This window comes from Callorhinus ursinus, unplaced genomic scaffold (genome assembly GCF_003265705.2).
Source record: "Callorhinus ursinus isolate GAN/ISIS: 27379988/994484 unplaced genomic scaffold, GSC_fseal_2.0 scaffold18, whole genome shotgun sequence".
Classification (NCBI taxonomy): Eukaryota; Metazoa; Chordata; class Mammalia; order Carnivora; family Otariidae; genus Callorhinus; species Callorhinus ursinus.
Window position 1 is genome coordinate 19,301,112 of NW_027397080.1, and position 14,806 is coordinate 19,315,917.

The 14,806-nt window shown below is 38.1% G+C and overlaps 1 protein-coding gene across 12 annotated transcripts; it reads left to right on the forward strand.

The window, feature by feature from the left end:
- Positions 1-2,607: 2,607 nt before the first annotated feature.
- SRSF10 (serine and arginine rich splicing factor 10) lies at positions 2,608-14,806 on the forward strand. Of its 12 annotated transcripts, XM_025856264.2 has the most exons (7): positions 2,608-2,795; positions 4,458-4,562; positions 8,112-8,215; positions 9,485-9,647; positions 9,876-9,929; positions 10,064-10,165; positions 13,502-14,806. In XM_025856264.2, the coding sequence occupies exons 1-7, from the start codon at positions 2,731-2,733 to the stop codon at positions 13,560-13,562; spliced, it is 654 nt and encodes a 217-aa protein (XP_025712049.1). In that variant the 5' UTR covers positions 2,608-2,730; the 3' UTR covers positions 13,563-14,806. The 12 variants fall into 12 exon arrangements, with proteins under 12 accessions (XP_025712049.1, XP_025712042.1, XP_025712046.1 ...); XM_025856257.2 differs by having other exon boundaries at positions 10,064-14,806; XM_025856261.2 differs by lacking the exon at positions 10,064-10,165 and having other exon boundaries at positions 13,268-14,806.

Consider the following 14,806-nt stretch of genomic DNA (forward strand, 5'->3'; position numbering starts at 1 on the left):
GGCTGGGCGATAGAAATTGGGGAGGGTATGTGCTATGGTGAGCGCTGTGAATTGTGCAAGACTGTTGAATCACAGATCTGTACCTCTGAAACAAATAATGCAATATGTTAAGAAAAAAAAAGAAGATAGCAGGAGGGGAAGAATGAAGGGGAGTAAATCGGAGGGGGAGACAAATCATGAGAGACGATGGACTCTGAAAAACAAACTGAGTGTTCTAGAGGGGAAGGGGAAGGGGGGATGGGTTAGCCTGGTGATGGGTATTAAAGAGGGCACGTTCTGCGTGGAGCACTATGTGTTATGCACAAACAATGAATCATGGAACACTACATCAAAAACTAATGATGTAATGTATGGTGATTAACATAATAAAAAATTAAAAAAAAAGAAGAGGTGCAGTAGCAACAGACCATTTTCAGAGATTAACATTTGGCCTTGGGAAAAATTACCAGCCCTGGTATATGTGCTCAGAATGAAATGTGGCGCTCTTAACCACACCAGGCAGCACTTTGATGAGGGAGTGTTGTACTTCCACAGTTCCTCGGTGTAGCTTTCTTCTCCCCCACCTGCAGCACATCCGTAGTTTGGTCAACTGCCCAACGCAAGCTCCAGCTGGCCAAAAGATGCTTGCTGTTTCTATTTTTCCCAATATCATCTTTTTCAAGGCTCTGGGATCCTCAAGCACAAAAGATCAAAGGGGCATTTGGTATGTGAAGCAGAAAGCAATTCCAGTTAGTAAATATTTGTGCCTCCCTTGTTCCTATTATTTCTCAATCATTATGAGTAATAACAGTAATTGCTAACATCTAGAACAGACTTCATGGGCATGCCACCTGTGCGGGTTACACGGGGCACCACACTCCAAACAACCCTGCACTTGGCTTAGTGCTCTGCTACTGCCATCTTCATAATTTTTGAAATTTTTCATTTTGCACTGGGCCCCGGAGATTATGTAGCCAATCCTATTAACATTTAGAGGGCAGACTCTGTTTATAAACCTTTACACATACTAAACTGAGTGGCTGGAGTACCACCTATGTAAATTTCCTTCATCTCTTAAGGCTGTTTTCCAGGTACTAAAAATCACAGAAGGCTGTTTTCCAGGTACTAAAAAATGTCTAACTCAAGAGGGGGCAGTGCTCAGCAAGACCTTCCTACACAACCTACACAACCTTCTGTTTAAAAAAAAAAAAAAATTTAACTTTTACACTACTGTCTTATATCACTAATCTGCAATTACTTCAGTTGTTATTTGCTTATTTTCTATGAAAACCTAAGTTCCATGTTTTTCATCACTGAATTTCCAGCATCTAGCACAATGTCTGACACATAATGGGTAATTAATGTTTTAATAAATAGTGTCCAAAGCTTCTTGGAAAACATAAATACAGAAAAATAATAGCTCTGTCATCACCACCCATGTCAAGTCATGTAATTGCTTTGGATGCTGATTGATGCAAAAATACTGCTTTTATGGACTTTTGTAAAATAAAAGCTCATTTAATAAAACAGTACTTGAGCCCCTGCTATCTGCTTGGCATTGTGCTACATGCCAGAGACATTTTAATAGGTGATCCCTCATCTCCAAAAGTTGTATCTGATAGAGCAGGGAATGATTCTTAATCTGTGGTCTGGTAAGGGTCCCTAGGACCCTTTCAAGGGGTCAAAATTACGGTAAACATGATTTGCCTTTTTCATGATTTGCCTTTTTCATGCGCTGTGTCTCACAAATAAAGAGTGGAGCTTCCCAGAGGCTACATGATGTGTGATGGATAGTGGAATGTGTGTTTGTGTTATTACGACCTAAAACTTTCTTCATTTTAAATTCTATTTCAGCAAATATTAACAGCTATAACCCACGTAAGCAGAACTCTGTGGCGTCTTCCATAATTTGTAAGAGAGTTAAAGGGTTCTGAGACCCAAAAGTTGGACCGTTAGCAACAAAGAATACCTGTGGTTGACTATGGAGACTAAGATGTGAGGTCTGGGTTCCAATCAAAAGGTTGAGAGCGGCCTTTAATCAGGAGGAAATAGGATGGACTGGTGGAGAAAATGACCGAGAAGGGTGTGAGCACGGGCAGCCCCGACACGGGTCCTCAGGGAGTGCTCCCACGACGTGCAGAAAGCCCTGGGGAGGCTGGCCCACCCCTCTGCAAGGACACATGCCTCCCTCCCTTTCACACCCAATACGAGAGAGGATGTAAATTCTTCCCTTGCTAGTCAGCGATCTAACAAAAGCCAGGGCATAAGTTGGACGAGACAGGAAATCGTACGGCGGTCTCTCAGATTTCTAATGTTTAAAACTCTGGTTAGCAATAACTGTAAATTTTGGCGTAGGGGTTAAAACGTCTGTTTCCTGTCTTGGAGGGGGAGGTAGGGGAAAACCGGTGCAAGGCACAAAAGGGCGGGAAAATAAAGCACTAAAGAAAGAAAGAGCGGGCTTGGGGGAGGGGGAAGAGGCCGCGCAAGAAGCCAATGAATGAGACCGAGGCTGCGGCACGTAGCCCAGCCGCCCGCCTGCGCAGGCGCACGCCCGGTGATCTCGCGGGAAAGAACCGTTGCCGGTCCCGGCGTTGAGCCCAGGTAGGAGGGGGTGGAGGCGGGAGTGAAGTCTCGCGAGAAGAGGCGGTTTCGTAGCGGAGCCGTCTGGCTGAGTGTCTGAGGCTCCGCCACCGGATCCGCGGACGGTTTACTGAGCCCGTTAGTATCTCTGCCGAGACTCACGTTGCCGTCATGTCCCGATACCTGCGCCCCCCCAACACGTCTCTGTTCGTAAGGAACGTGGCCGACGACACCAGGTGTGTACAGAGGAGGGACTCCAGGTCTGCCCGGGGAGGCCGCAGGCGCTTGGGGAGGACCCGTGCGGCGGCGGCGGCGGCGCGCTGGGCCGGGGGAGGGGAAGGCGAAGATGGCGGGTCCCGCGCGGGCTTTCGGGCCCCAGCTAGGCCGCGCCGCCGGCTCAACCGCCGCGTGGGAGCGAGGGCGGCTCCCCTGGTTCTCGCAGGCCGCCGCGGGGAACGCGGGCCGCGTGGCGGGGTTTCGGCCCCCCTCCCCCTCCGCACTTCGGAGCCCCTTCCTCCCCGCTTCCTCTCGGCAAGTCCAACCCCCGCCGCGGCCGAACATCCGCTCCCCATTGATTTGAAGTTCACGTTCTTTGGGGTACACGCCCCCTTGGCCCCGAGATTTTTTTTGATTTTGGTAGTTAAATTGCAGGGAAATAACGGGATCGGGGGAGGGGCGTGTATGGCAAAACATTCGCAACCCTTTTTTGTCGTGTTATAGTTCTGATTTTTAAAATGTTGGAGATGTTTGGGGCGCCTGGGTGGCTCAGTCGTTAAGCGTCTGCCTTCGGCTCAGGTCATGATCCCAGCGTCTTGCGATCGAGCCCCGCATCGGGCTCCCTCCTCAGCGGGAGGCCTGCTTCTCCCTCTCCCATTCCCCCTATTTGTGTTCCCGCTTTCGCTGTGTCTCAAATAAATAATTTTAAAAATCTTTAAAAAAAAATGTTGGAGATGTTTGGAGAGAGGGAATGTCGAAAATTGAAAGATAAAATTATTCCAGTTAGACGGTGCGAACTAGTTCTTCCCATTTCCCGGAAATAACTGGTCACCCTTTCAGAAGTGAGGTTTAGGAATTCTCTACCATTTGGATGTTGATAGGCTAAATTGATTAATCCAGACCTTGCCTTTGTTCTCACCAATTGCCTTAATTGCTTGTAGTTGCCGTCAGAATTTTTTGGAAGAGATGGTATCACTAGGGAGAGACGTTACGTTTCACAATCACTTTAACCCCCCAAAAGTGAAGTTTATTTTTGTAGCCTTGTGTTATTTACACTTTTCCGTCCTAACTATAAGTAGGAAAGTAAACATCTAGAAAATTTTTCCCTTGTCATTTTGACTTTTTATTATTTAAGGAGTTACATATATTTGTGACTTCTATTTTTCAAACCTTTACCTCCTACTAAGTGTCTTAACACTGTCGCTAAAATTTTAGGATGAAAGTGCTAGGTATTTTTCAGAGTACTAATCTTGGTTTGATACTATAAAAGCAAAACATTAGTAATACTTATTATATGGAACCTAATGATACCATGCCTTTTATGAAAAATTAAAGGTGTGGTTAGAAGCAATAGATAAATTTATGACCAAGTTTCCTTAGATGTCTTTTCCTGTTGTTAATGTAAAATAGTAATAATTTTTATTACAAACTGCATTATCTTCCAAAAATCTTGGATCTTAGCGTTCCTTTTTCAAAAAGATAGATTGCCGGCACATTTTTCGTATGTTCTTACAGTTGGCTCTTGATGTTGAGATTTAGAAAGCTTGTCTGTTTCAGGTCACCCGGGGATACACAGTCCCTTTCATTAATTGATAGATTACAGAAAGATACCTATTTCTTACAAAGAAATTATTTTGAAAGAAGTGAACATAAAAATTGGGGGTCTTTTTATGATGTTTTAGGTCCGAAGATTTACGAAGAGAATTTGGTCGTTATGGTCCCATAGTTGATGTGTATGTTCCACTTGATTTCTACACGCGCCGTCCAAGAGGATTTGCTTATGTTCAATATCCTTTCTTCAGATGGCTGATTAGTGAGGGGTGTTGAAGTTTGAAATTCAAGTTTATGTAAGAGGTAACATCTAAAAAGTAGTTTACTTTTGTCCTCTAATAAATGTTTAATGTCTTCAAATTTTTGAAAATTAATTCTGACTCACACATTGCTCTTAACTATTTCTTAAAGTTAATCCAAAAATAGTAAAATATTTAAATTCCCATTCATGCTGCTGAAACTCAAATCAATGATTATAAAATGTGATTTAAATTTGAATACACTCTGGTTGCTACCACTTAATGTAAGTCAAATTAAAAGTTAATATGTTCTTGTGCTTAGCAATTAAAGTTTGGTATTGTCTGTTAATTTGAATCACTTGATCAAAAACAAATTGTATAACAATGAGGTAAACTTCTTTAATATTGTCCCCTAATTTGCTGTCCTCTGTTGTTACCTCAGAGAATGTAAAGCTGTACAGTTATGGCGACCCCAGAGAGAAAGCATGAAAGAACCTTTAGAGTAGAGTTCAACACTTAAGGCAAGTAGACAAGCCAAAGACCTCTTAAGGATCAGGCTTGAAGAGAAGGGAGAGTTTGGGAAAAGAAAAAATAAAGAAAAGCTGGAAGAAGGACAAGCCTAATGGGAGACAAAGCCTCGCTTTATCTACAAAAGGGGGAAAAGGTTGTTTTTCAAAGTTAAAGATAAAGCCATCTGTCATATTTGGCCAAGCATCTCATGACAAGTCCTTCTGACAAGCACTTAAAGAGTTAAAGGTCAAGATGAAGTTGAATGATGGCCAAGATTAAAGGAGTCATACCTGATGTATCCTACAGAATAACTATTTTCCTTTTTTTTTTTTTTTTTTAATGTTTTGTAAGCAGTTAATTTTCAAAACTATTCTGGTTTGGTCTAGTGACAAAACCTGTAACTTAATTTATGTGGGCCTTTGATGTTGTGATTGTGGTCTTGTATAAATGCACTCTCTCTTAGCTTGTCAAGTTAAAGTGTACCAGGATTATAATGTTGTTAAATTTAAACTCAGCATATTTCTGTTTTGGACCAGATGGTCAGATCCCATAGGTAGTAGGCAGTGCTCTTTGGAGTAGCATGAGGTTCTGGGGTCAAGCTGACTCCACAGAGCCGTGCTTAAAGGGGGGACAGGTGCTAGCACTGAGAACTACTTAGAAACAACTCTGGTGGTCTTGTAAGGTCAAATCCACTGGAGATACTACCTGTTTATAGATTTTAAAGTGGCTGTGGGGGGTGGCCACACACATAACTCCAGACTTCTAAACTTAGCTTTGTGAAGCCTGCTGGTCCTGCACTGCTTTAGCACATACCATTAGTTAGCCCTGAGTAGATTGCAGAAGGCCTTATCCCTTGTATGGGTACCCAGTCAAGATCTACGGGAAGTCATTTCCTGACCCAGAGTTTTAGGTGACATTACTACTTCAGTGAGACAGCAAAGGTTTGGGCTGTTGGCGTCGCCCTAGGAAAAATTGTTACTGCTTAAATTCAGTGGGTCTCTTGAAACTTAGCAGGGGTCCTAGTGAGACTTAGGGGAAATGTTGCAAGCTGCTACTTCAGCAAAGCTAGTGATCAAGGACAGTTGGGGGAATTGGTTGCAAAGCTCTGTAACAGAATAAGAGCAATAGATGGCTTGGTTAAAAAAAAAAAAAAAAGGCGATGCTTTCCGGCTTACAATGTTGACCTGATTTTACTGGTTTGGGGTGGCCTGGGAATCAAGATCAACAGTAGTTTGACTCAGGAGTATGTGATAGTTGGGCCAGAAGAGAGTCGTCATCTAAAGGAGATCATATACTTCTTATATATATAGTCTTTCTATGGTCTTAAAATAGTTAAAAGGAAGTAGGTCTCAGGATTTTGCAGAGATCCCGATTATGAATTTCTCCATAACTAGCATCTGAGTGATATTTGACCCTGTTCCCAATTAGCCTTCTCTTAACATGTATAGAACTTTGCCATGGTTCATCCAGCCCAGGATTCTGTTTTTGAAGGTAGATCCAGAGAATGAGTTAATCTCAATTTTTATACCTTCTAGTTTTAATCCTCTAAAAAGTAAATTATATTTTGCCTCTTGGCATAGTAAGTAGTATACCCATTAAGTGAACTTTTTTTTTAATATTTTAGAGCCCAACTACATTAACCTTGAGGGGTGTTGAGTTTATAGCACTCAAGGTTCTAAACTCCCTATCAACCTTTGCCTTTTCATGTTGAAAGCCCCATGATTTAGGACTTGGGGAAACCTGTCTTTCATTAACATACACATAATTGGTTCAGGAAGAGAGAGCTAGGAACTTGCTATGGTCCGTAATTCCTTTCAAAACAAAAAATAGGAAATCTGGTGAGGCAGAGTTTTTAATATCTGGAATAAACGGTAGTATCAGTCTTAAAGGGAGTGTCTCTCTTCAGGGGTGTTGTTTAATCAGCTCAAGATCGGCACTCTTGTCTCTCAAATTTGAGAAATATAAATGGGCAAGTTAGAAGAGTGATTTTTAGGATAGAATGAAAATCTACACCCAAACTTAACCCAGTTCCCTTTCCAAAGCTTTTATATCAAACACTGCTCTGAATATTTGCTTGGCTTCCATCAGAATGGTGGGTTTAGGAAAGGAGCTAAATTTGGGCAGAGTAACTTTGTAAAGCAAGAGTTCTCATAGTATTATGCTGACCATGAGAGAAGAGGGCAGGCAAGGCAACAGCCTCTCCAATCAAAAACCAATACCAGCAGTTTCTGTGTCAGGTTTATAAATGTTATCTTGAAATTCTCAAGTTGAAAAACCAGTCCCAGACCCACTTCTTTGCAGGGAGCTGAATGTTTAGTATTAGGTTAGGGCTTTCCAGTCCAGGAATATTTAGAAATGGTCTGTTATTTTTTGACCGCATGCTTTTATAGTCTGTGCATGGGTGTAATACGCTTTTGGTATAGTGATATCTTCAGTATTTATTGCTTGATTCTGTCTTGATATCCTCAAGTGGGTAGCATACCAGTCTTCCCTGTATGGTAAAAGGAAGACAACTACATGAAATAAAAGTGTTAGGTATATCGGAAAAAAACAGCAAAATAAATTTGAAGTTAATGCTTTATCTCTTGTAAGGTAAGGTATATTCTGCTTGCTTACACAAGAACTATTGGCATTTTCTTTTTTTCCTTTGAAACAAAAATATGAAAAACAGTTTTGGTTTTAAGAAATTTTTGTTTTAGTATACAACATAGAACTGACATTTGTTTTTCTTTGTTTTGTAAAACTTCAAACTCAGGAAAAATTTTTGATAGGATTACTTGGTAGTTCAGCTATAACATCTTATTTTAATAACTTTATAATATGTAATCACATGTGTTTTCAAATGTATGCTGAGGAAATCACAAGTGATTTAATGCTGTGAAGTGTCTATAGCTGAATCAACCAACCTAAGTAAGTGAGGTCTGGATGATTTTCTAGAATAATACTGAGAGATTGTGAATTGTTCCAGACTTCCAACTGAACGTTCATTCATTATCAAAGTATGCAAAACTTCCCAAGCCCCTTAACATTTAGCACATTTGAGGATGTCCGTGATGCCGAAGACGCTTTACATAATTTGGACAGAAAGTGGATTTGTGGACGCCAAATTGAAATACAGTTTGCACAGGGGGATCGAAAGAGTAAGTACCCTTATGCTTAGTATATATATGTATGTATAATACGTCATTTTTAAACAGTGCTTTCATACCTCTTTTTGGAAGTATTTGCAATTTGTCTATCTGTTCAAAATCTAAAAAGAGTTTTTGAAAAGATAGAGTATCTCACATGCTTTGCAAAAACGTAGAATGTGAAGATTAGAATGCCTGAAATGTGTTGGACTTTTTAAGAAAGTGGATCGATACTGTCTGCTGTGGCATGTTTAATATACTGAGGGTGGAATTAAAAGGGAAATAATTTGGAAAGTATTGGGTCTTTTCAGCCATTTCTCTTCATAGATCTTCAAGATATAATTGGGTATTTGGGTGCTTGGCTGTGGAAATGAACAGATAGAATTAAACTGAGAAGGATTATAGGTGAAACCTAGAATCAGTTTTATATTAGTCTGTGGTTTTTATTATGCAGGCAAGCACCAGGTGTTAGCCGCTAATGAGGCAGGAGTACAAGCTTTGGAGTCAGGTAGACCTGGGTTTGAATTTGGGCTCAACCATTTTGTTACCTTGGGCAAGATACTAAAAGGTGAAAATAGCTGCTGAAGAGAGGAGGAGCATAGAGGTAGACACTAGCTACCAGTAATTCTCTGGTTCTTGGGTTGGGTGATGGGTTCTTGGATATTTGCTGTGGTCTTTATATAAACACGTACACTTCCAGTATCTGCTTCATAGAATCGAATGAGATAACAGGAATTGAGGACTGTCCAGAGATGCTGGTATGTCTAAGGCATCCAATAAGTGCTCTTTTCCACTTCTGTTGTGCTCTCTCAGACCCGTATATAACCATCTATCACTGCATTTTGATACTAAAACATTGTTCGTAGGCTACCAGTTAAGTGTTTTGTCATTGTTAATTGTGTTCCTAGTAAATGAAAACCAAGCAGAGTAATTCCAAATTAGCATATGGTTCATTCATATTTTAATTTGGAAATCTTAATGTGGTAAATTTTCTTAATGTTGAAGTAGTTGGCTTATTTTTGGACAGCAAGCTAGAGGGTGAAAAGGTCTCTGAAAAAAATATTTGGGAAGATAATTGAGAGTATCATTTTTAACATAAAATGGTATTCTGGTAGACATCCTCAAAAACAAATACCTTTTCCAAGATTAATAGTGACAATTAACCTTGACACAGTTTGGGGATATAAGGGGAAAGAATACAGAAATTTTTCCTATAATTTGAAGACTTAAAATAATGGGTTTTGATGTTTTTAAATATTTCTGTTCTGTGTATTTCATTAGCTCCAAATCAAATGAAAGCCAAGGAAGGGAGGAATGTATACAGCTCTTCACGCTATGATGATTATGACAGATACAGACGTTCTAGAAGCCGGAGTTATGAAAGAAGAAGATCAAGAAGCCGGTCCTTTGATTACAACTATAGAAGATCTTATAGTCCTAGAAAGTAAGTGTGATGTGTAGTACAGTCATCTGTCAGAAAAGATTTATGTTTGTTAGCTTTTAATTTATCTTTTTGTACACTTTAATTACATACATTGTATGCTTCATTGAAACTAAAAATATTTTAGTGCTTCATTTAAAAAGCATTATGGCTCACTTTTTTTAATTAGAAACTTTAGAAGACTGTAAATAGACATTTGTCACTGTTTGCTCTTTCTGATGTACTTTTTAGCAGTAGACCGGCTGGAAGACCACGGCGTAGCAGAAGCCATTCCGACAATGATAGGTAAATAACTTTGCTTTGAAAAAGACTTATACGTTTTTCAATTTCAGAGTGAACTTTTGCTCTAAAAATAACAAATTTGATTAATATAGAATCTTAATTTTTACTCTAATTGTATCTCTCCTCTGTTTTGAAAGATTCAAACACCGAAATCGATCTTTTTCAAGATCTAAATCCAATTCAAGATCACGGTCCAAGTCCCAGCCCAAGAAAGAAATGAAGGCTAAATCACGTTCTAGGTCTGCATCTCACACCAAAACTAGAGGCACCTCTAAAACAGATTCCAAAACACATTATAAGTCTGGCTCAAGATATGAAAAGGAATCAAGGAAAAAAGAACCACCTAGATCCAAATCTCAGTCAAGATCACAATCTAGGTCTAGGTCAAAATCTAGATCAAGGTCTTGGACTAGTCCTAAGTCCAGTGGCCACTGATAGTATAAACCTTGATATTTTTAGGCATGTATCATTCATTTACTCATAGTTTGGTTTACTTAAATTATCAGGAATACAATGTTGCAATGATGCTTAAAAAACACTTGTCAGTTTTCCCTGTACCAGGCAAATGGTTATAATTAAAATGATATGCTGTTGAGAAGCCACTCTTAAGAGTCCAGTTTGTTTAATGTTATGGGCAGCTACCAATTTGTGGTGTCTCTGTATATTTTTGTAAAGATTCTCATTTTTTATGCTTGAAGTATTGGTGAAAAGATGTTGGTTGACCATAATTTGCAACATTGTCTTATTAAAAATAAACTTTCATATCCATATTTGGTAGAACTGTTAACCTAGAAATGTAGCTTGCTAATAAGATAGAATGATACAAAAGTGAAGTTGTAGCCACAGTACAACACTGACTGATCAGACACATTTAGGTTCAGGGTGGACCTTTTTGTCTTGTTAAGATGTCTAGGCCCGTGATAATAGTTAATTTATAACAGAGTGTGGAATAGTTCTTTTGTTAACCCCACTGTCTTGGGGAATGATGCCAACTGGGTTAAGTGGGATTTGGGGGAAGATTGAGTTTTTGACTGAAACATGGAGCCTTCACTGCTTTTTTCTGGTTTCTTTGAAGATTTGGAACATATAAACATCAGAAGAACTCACCTTAAAATTTGAGCAGGTCAATGATGGCAGAAATAATTTTAAGGGGGGAAAAATGCTCTCATGTAGTTACTCTCAACTTTAAGGAGCATTGTTGGTCATATTGCTTAGTTTTCTTACTGCTGTTAAAAAGCAGCAAGTAAATTGTTTCAAAGTAGGTTTTGTTTATGCATATGCATAGTGTAAAAGAACTGAATTTTGATGCTTGTAGCACTCGGTCTGTGCATTTGTATCAAAATTTGCCTACCACTTTATGAAGGAGGCTTGTTCTTCACACCTCAGCTTATTTCATGTGAGGCACGTTGAAAGAGAACACTCCCAATTCTAGGTGATTCTGTGGTGCCATGAAATTTAAAATATTTTGGAAAAAGAATTAATTAAGAGTCACATCTCTGAGTTTGATTATCAATGTATAGTACCTGGCAGTACCTGACTAAAAAAGAAAACAAGACCCTAACCATTTATAATTTCTAGCATTTCTCTGAGAGATCGTTTGGGGGGAGCAATAAAAGGGAAATGTCCAATCTCATTTCAGAATAAAAGCTAGCATCTTTAAAATTTTTAGATTGCTTGCTTGCAGGTATAAGTAAGAAATATTGTGGGGAAACGATTCCTTTTAGAGGATTACTTTTTTTCAATTTTGGTTTTAGTAGGCCTTGCCTGTAAAGAACAAAAGATGGTTTTTAAATACTGTTTGTGGAATGTGTTTAAAGGATTGATTCTAGAACCTTTGTATATTTGATAGTATTTCTAACTTTCATTTCTTTACTGTTTGCAGTTAATGTTCATGTTCTGCTATGCAATCATTTATATGCACGTTTCTTTAATTTTTTAGATTTTCCTGGATGTATAGTTTAAACAACAAAAAGTCTATTTAAAACTGTAGCAGTAGTTTGCAGTTCTAGCAAAGAGGAAAGTTGTGGGGTTAAACTTTGTATTTTCTTTCTTATAGAAGCTTCTAAAAAGGTATTTTTATATGTTCTTTTTAACAAATATTGTGTACAACCTTTAAAACATCAATGTTTGGATCAAAACAAGACCCAGCTTATTTTCTGCTTGCTGTAAATTAAGCAAACATGCTATAATAAAAACAAAATGAAGGAAATAATGATTAACTGGAATTATTATAGTTTTGAATGAGATTCTAAAATAACAATGGAAACAATTCTTTGTAGATTTAGGAATATTTTTAATGAGTGTTGCACTAGGCACAACTAATTTTTCTTTGGAGGTGATAGAACTTGCCAGAAAGGTACATCTTTTATATACTACTTAAAAATTCCTTATGTAATGTCAAATTTGTTTCATGATTGCTTATTAAGCCCCTTGGGTTAAATAACATAGAGATTATTGGTAGTATTAAGTAAGTATTAAAATGAAATTTGAGTCAGCTAATTGTAAATTTATATTTTCATTATTGGATGGACCAATAATTCTGCTCTTCCTGTCCTAAACAAGATGCATTGGGCCTTATATTTATGGCTTGATTTAAAATACTTTTTCATTGAATGTCAGTGAGCAGTTAATATAATATATTAAGTGATAACCACTTTGGGGAACTGGTTTAGGTATTTTATGGTTTGCGTTCTAGCTACTTTATAATGGCAACGATTATAGCTAATACTTCCTGAGTATTTATGATGTGCCAGACACAGTCCTAAAACTTGATGTGTTAACTCATTTACTTTTCACAAAACCCTAGGAGAAAGATACTTTGGTTTACCCCATATCACAGATAAGGAAATGGAGATACAAAGAAAAGGCTATAAAAGGCAGATCTAAGATTTGAGCCCAGGCCTGGTCCTTATTGATTTTTTTCCTTTAATGGACTATAATTTGAGGAAAGTAGATTGAGGAGATAGCCCATTGAAATTGTTCTCAGTCTTTGTGTAGAAACAGAAGGCCTGATGATTTCATTTTTATTTATGTCACTTAATATGACTCACCCTATTCCTTGAGAACTTTATAGGTTACTTCTAAAGTGACATACCTAACAGCTTCAAAAGAACTAAATTATAGTTGAACCCGTGATAGTTAGGATCCTACTCATACTTGATGAGGATCCTTACACAGTGCTTTAATTTTGGGCTGCATAGTTCACAATTAGGGAGTATCTACTGTGTGTCTGGCACTGTTGGCAATATTAGAGTAGATCATTTGAAGACTCAAGTGAGGACTGACACTTCACCTCTCTTTTTACTTAAGATCTCTGCATTTTGTTTTGTTTTGTTTTGAAGCCAAGTAAGCAAGAAGAAAAATGACAGATAATGCTTCAGTGAGAAAGGAAAGGTGCTACATAGAGTATGAGCTGTTAAGTTTACAACCCAGGGAAAAGACCTGGGAACTATTGTACTATTTTCTTGAAAATTTGGCCCAGTAAGCTGCTACATCCAGTTCAACTAACAAAATCCTGTATACCACAGAGAAGAATAAAGAAAACCAAACTGACAAACATCCTTCTTTTATTTAAGACCAAACTGCAGCTGGAATACCCAGTACAGTTCTGCTTACTACACTTCAAGAAAGATCTGAGAAAGCGGAAAAAGAACCAAAGAAGGGCAGTTCAAGCGACCAAAGGGTGGGTGGAAGGTGCTGCAGTATGAATACTGTACGAATATTTTGACTCTGGTCTGAAAAGATAAAAGAATGTTATCGAAACTACATGGAATAATTGAAGTCCCTTCAAGTTTGAAAGTAAGCATTTTAGGACAAATAAAAGGAAATTCAACTTTGTACTTGTGGAAACTAATCCCTAAATCTGAATAGGTTTATATTGATTCATGGGTAACAGGTCCATAATAAATGAATGGAAACTAGGATGTCTGAATATCAAGGAAGACAGCCATAGTCTCTTACAGTGCCTCTATTGGTCTGTCTCAAACTGAATTGGGTGAGAAAAGGTATGGTCCAATATAGACTTTTTCTTGGTTATCTCTTAAAATCAGTTCCATTTTTGCTATTGGCAAATCTTGCCTTTGTTTATTCCAGTGCCAGTGTTTTTCTGCTTAATGATTTGCTTTGTTGGCATCTGAGTTTATTTACTTGTATGCCATGTGCAGTTTACATCTTCCTTATGTTCTCTTTCCCAGGTAAATTCCAATTATAATACTTGACATCTAGCTAAGAGGGTCCATCTTGTCTCACCTCTGTCCTAAGTCAGTATATTCAGCAAACATTTATTTACTGAGCCCTTACTGTGGGCAAAAATTGTACTGGGTAATTGGGGAGAAAATTCACTTATTTAATAAATGTCTACTGAGCACAATCTAGTGAATCATTACAGTATGGCCTCATTGTTTTGAGGTGTATTCGTAACTGTTTTACACCATTCATATCTTAATGTAATTATAAAACCCAGAATACTATCAAAGATAATTTTGTGATTATCTGCCATTTAAAAGTATCCAGTATTTCTGTTTGCATCCCATTAATACAAATAATGAAAAAATGTTTTAATCTGTAATAAACTGATTTATTGTGCAGTGACTGTAATATACTAGAGTTATATTAAATTGTTAACTCTGCCTCCTCAAACACATATTAGGAAATAATCCCCAAAATAAGTATTTAACTTTGCATTAGATATAAAGGAGACTCTGGGTGCTATAATTAGATTATTTTGAGGCAGACAGAGAGCTGTTATCCCAACTGATTTAGTATGTTCTGTAATTGAGAAAATGTTCACCAGATTATACTTTTTAGTGATTTACATGTACATTTTATAGGGGACATGTTCTGTGTATAGTGAATAAATAACTTTTATAGTATCATGAAAA

Bases quoted from the DNA above. Each gene is read 5' to 3' on its own strand.
- SRSF10 (XM_025856257.2), top strand. From the start codon at position 2,731: ATGTCCCGATACCTGCGCCCCCCCAACACGTCTCTGTTCGTAAGGAAC. The intron at 2,796-4,457 runs GTGTGTACAGAG...ATGATGTTTTAG, and splicing joins AACGTGGCCGACGACACCAG to GTCCGAAGATTTACGAAGAG. The intron at 9,930-10,063 runs GTAAATAACTTT...CTGTTTTGAAAG, and splicing joins AGCCATTCCGACAATGATAG to ATTCAAACACCGAAATCGAT.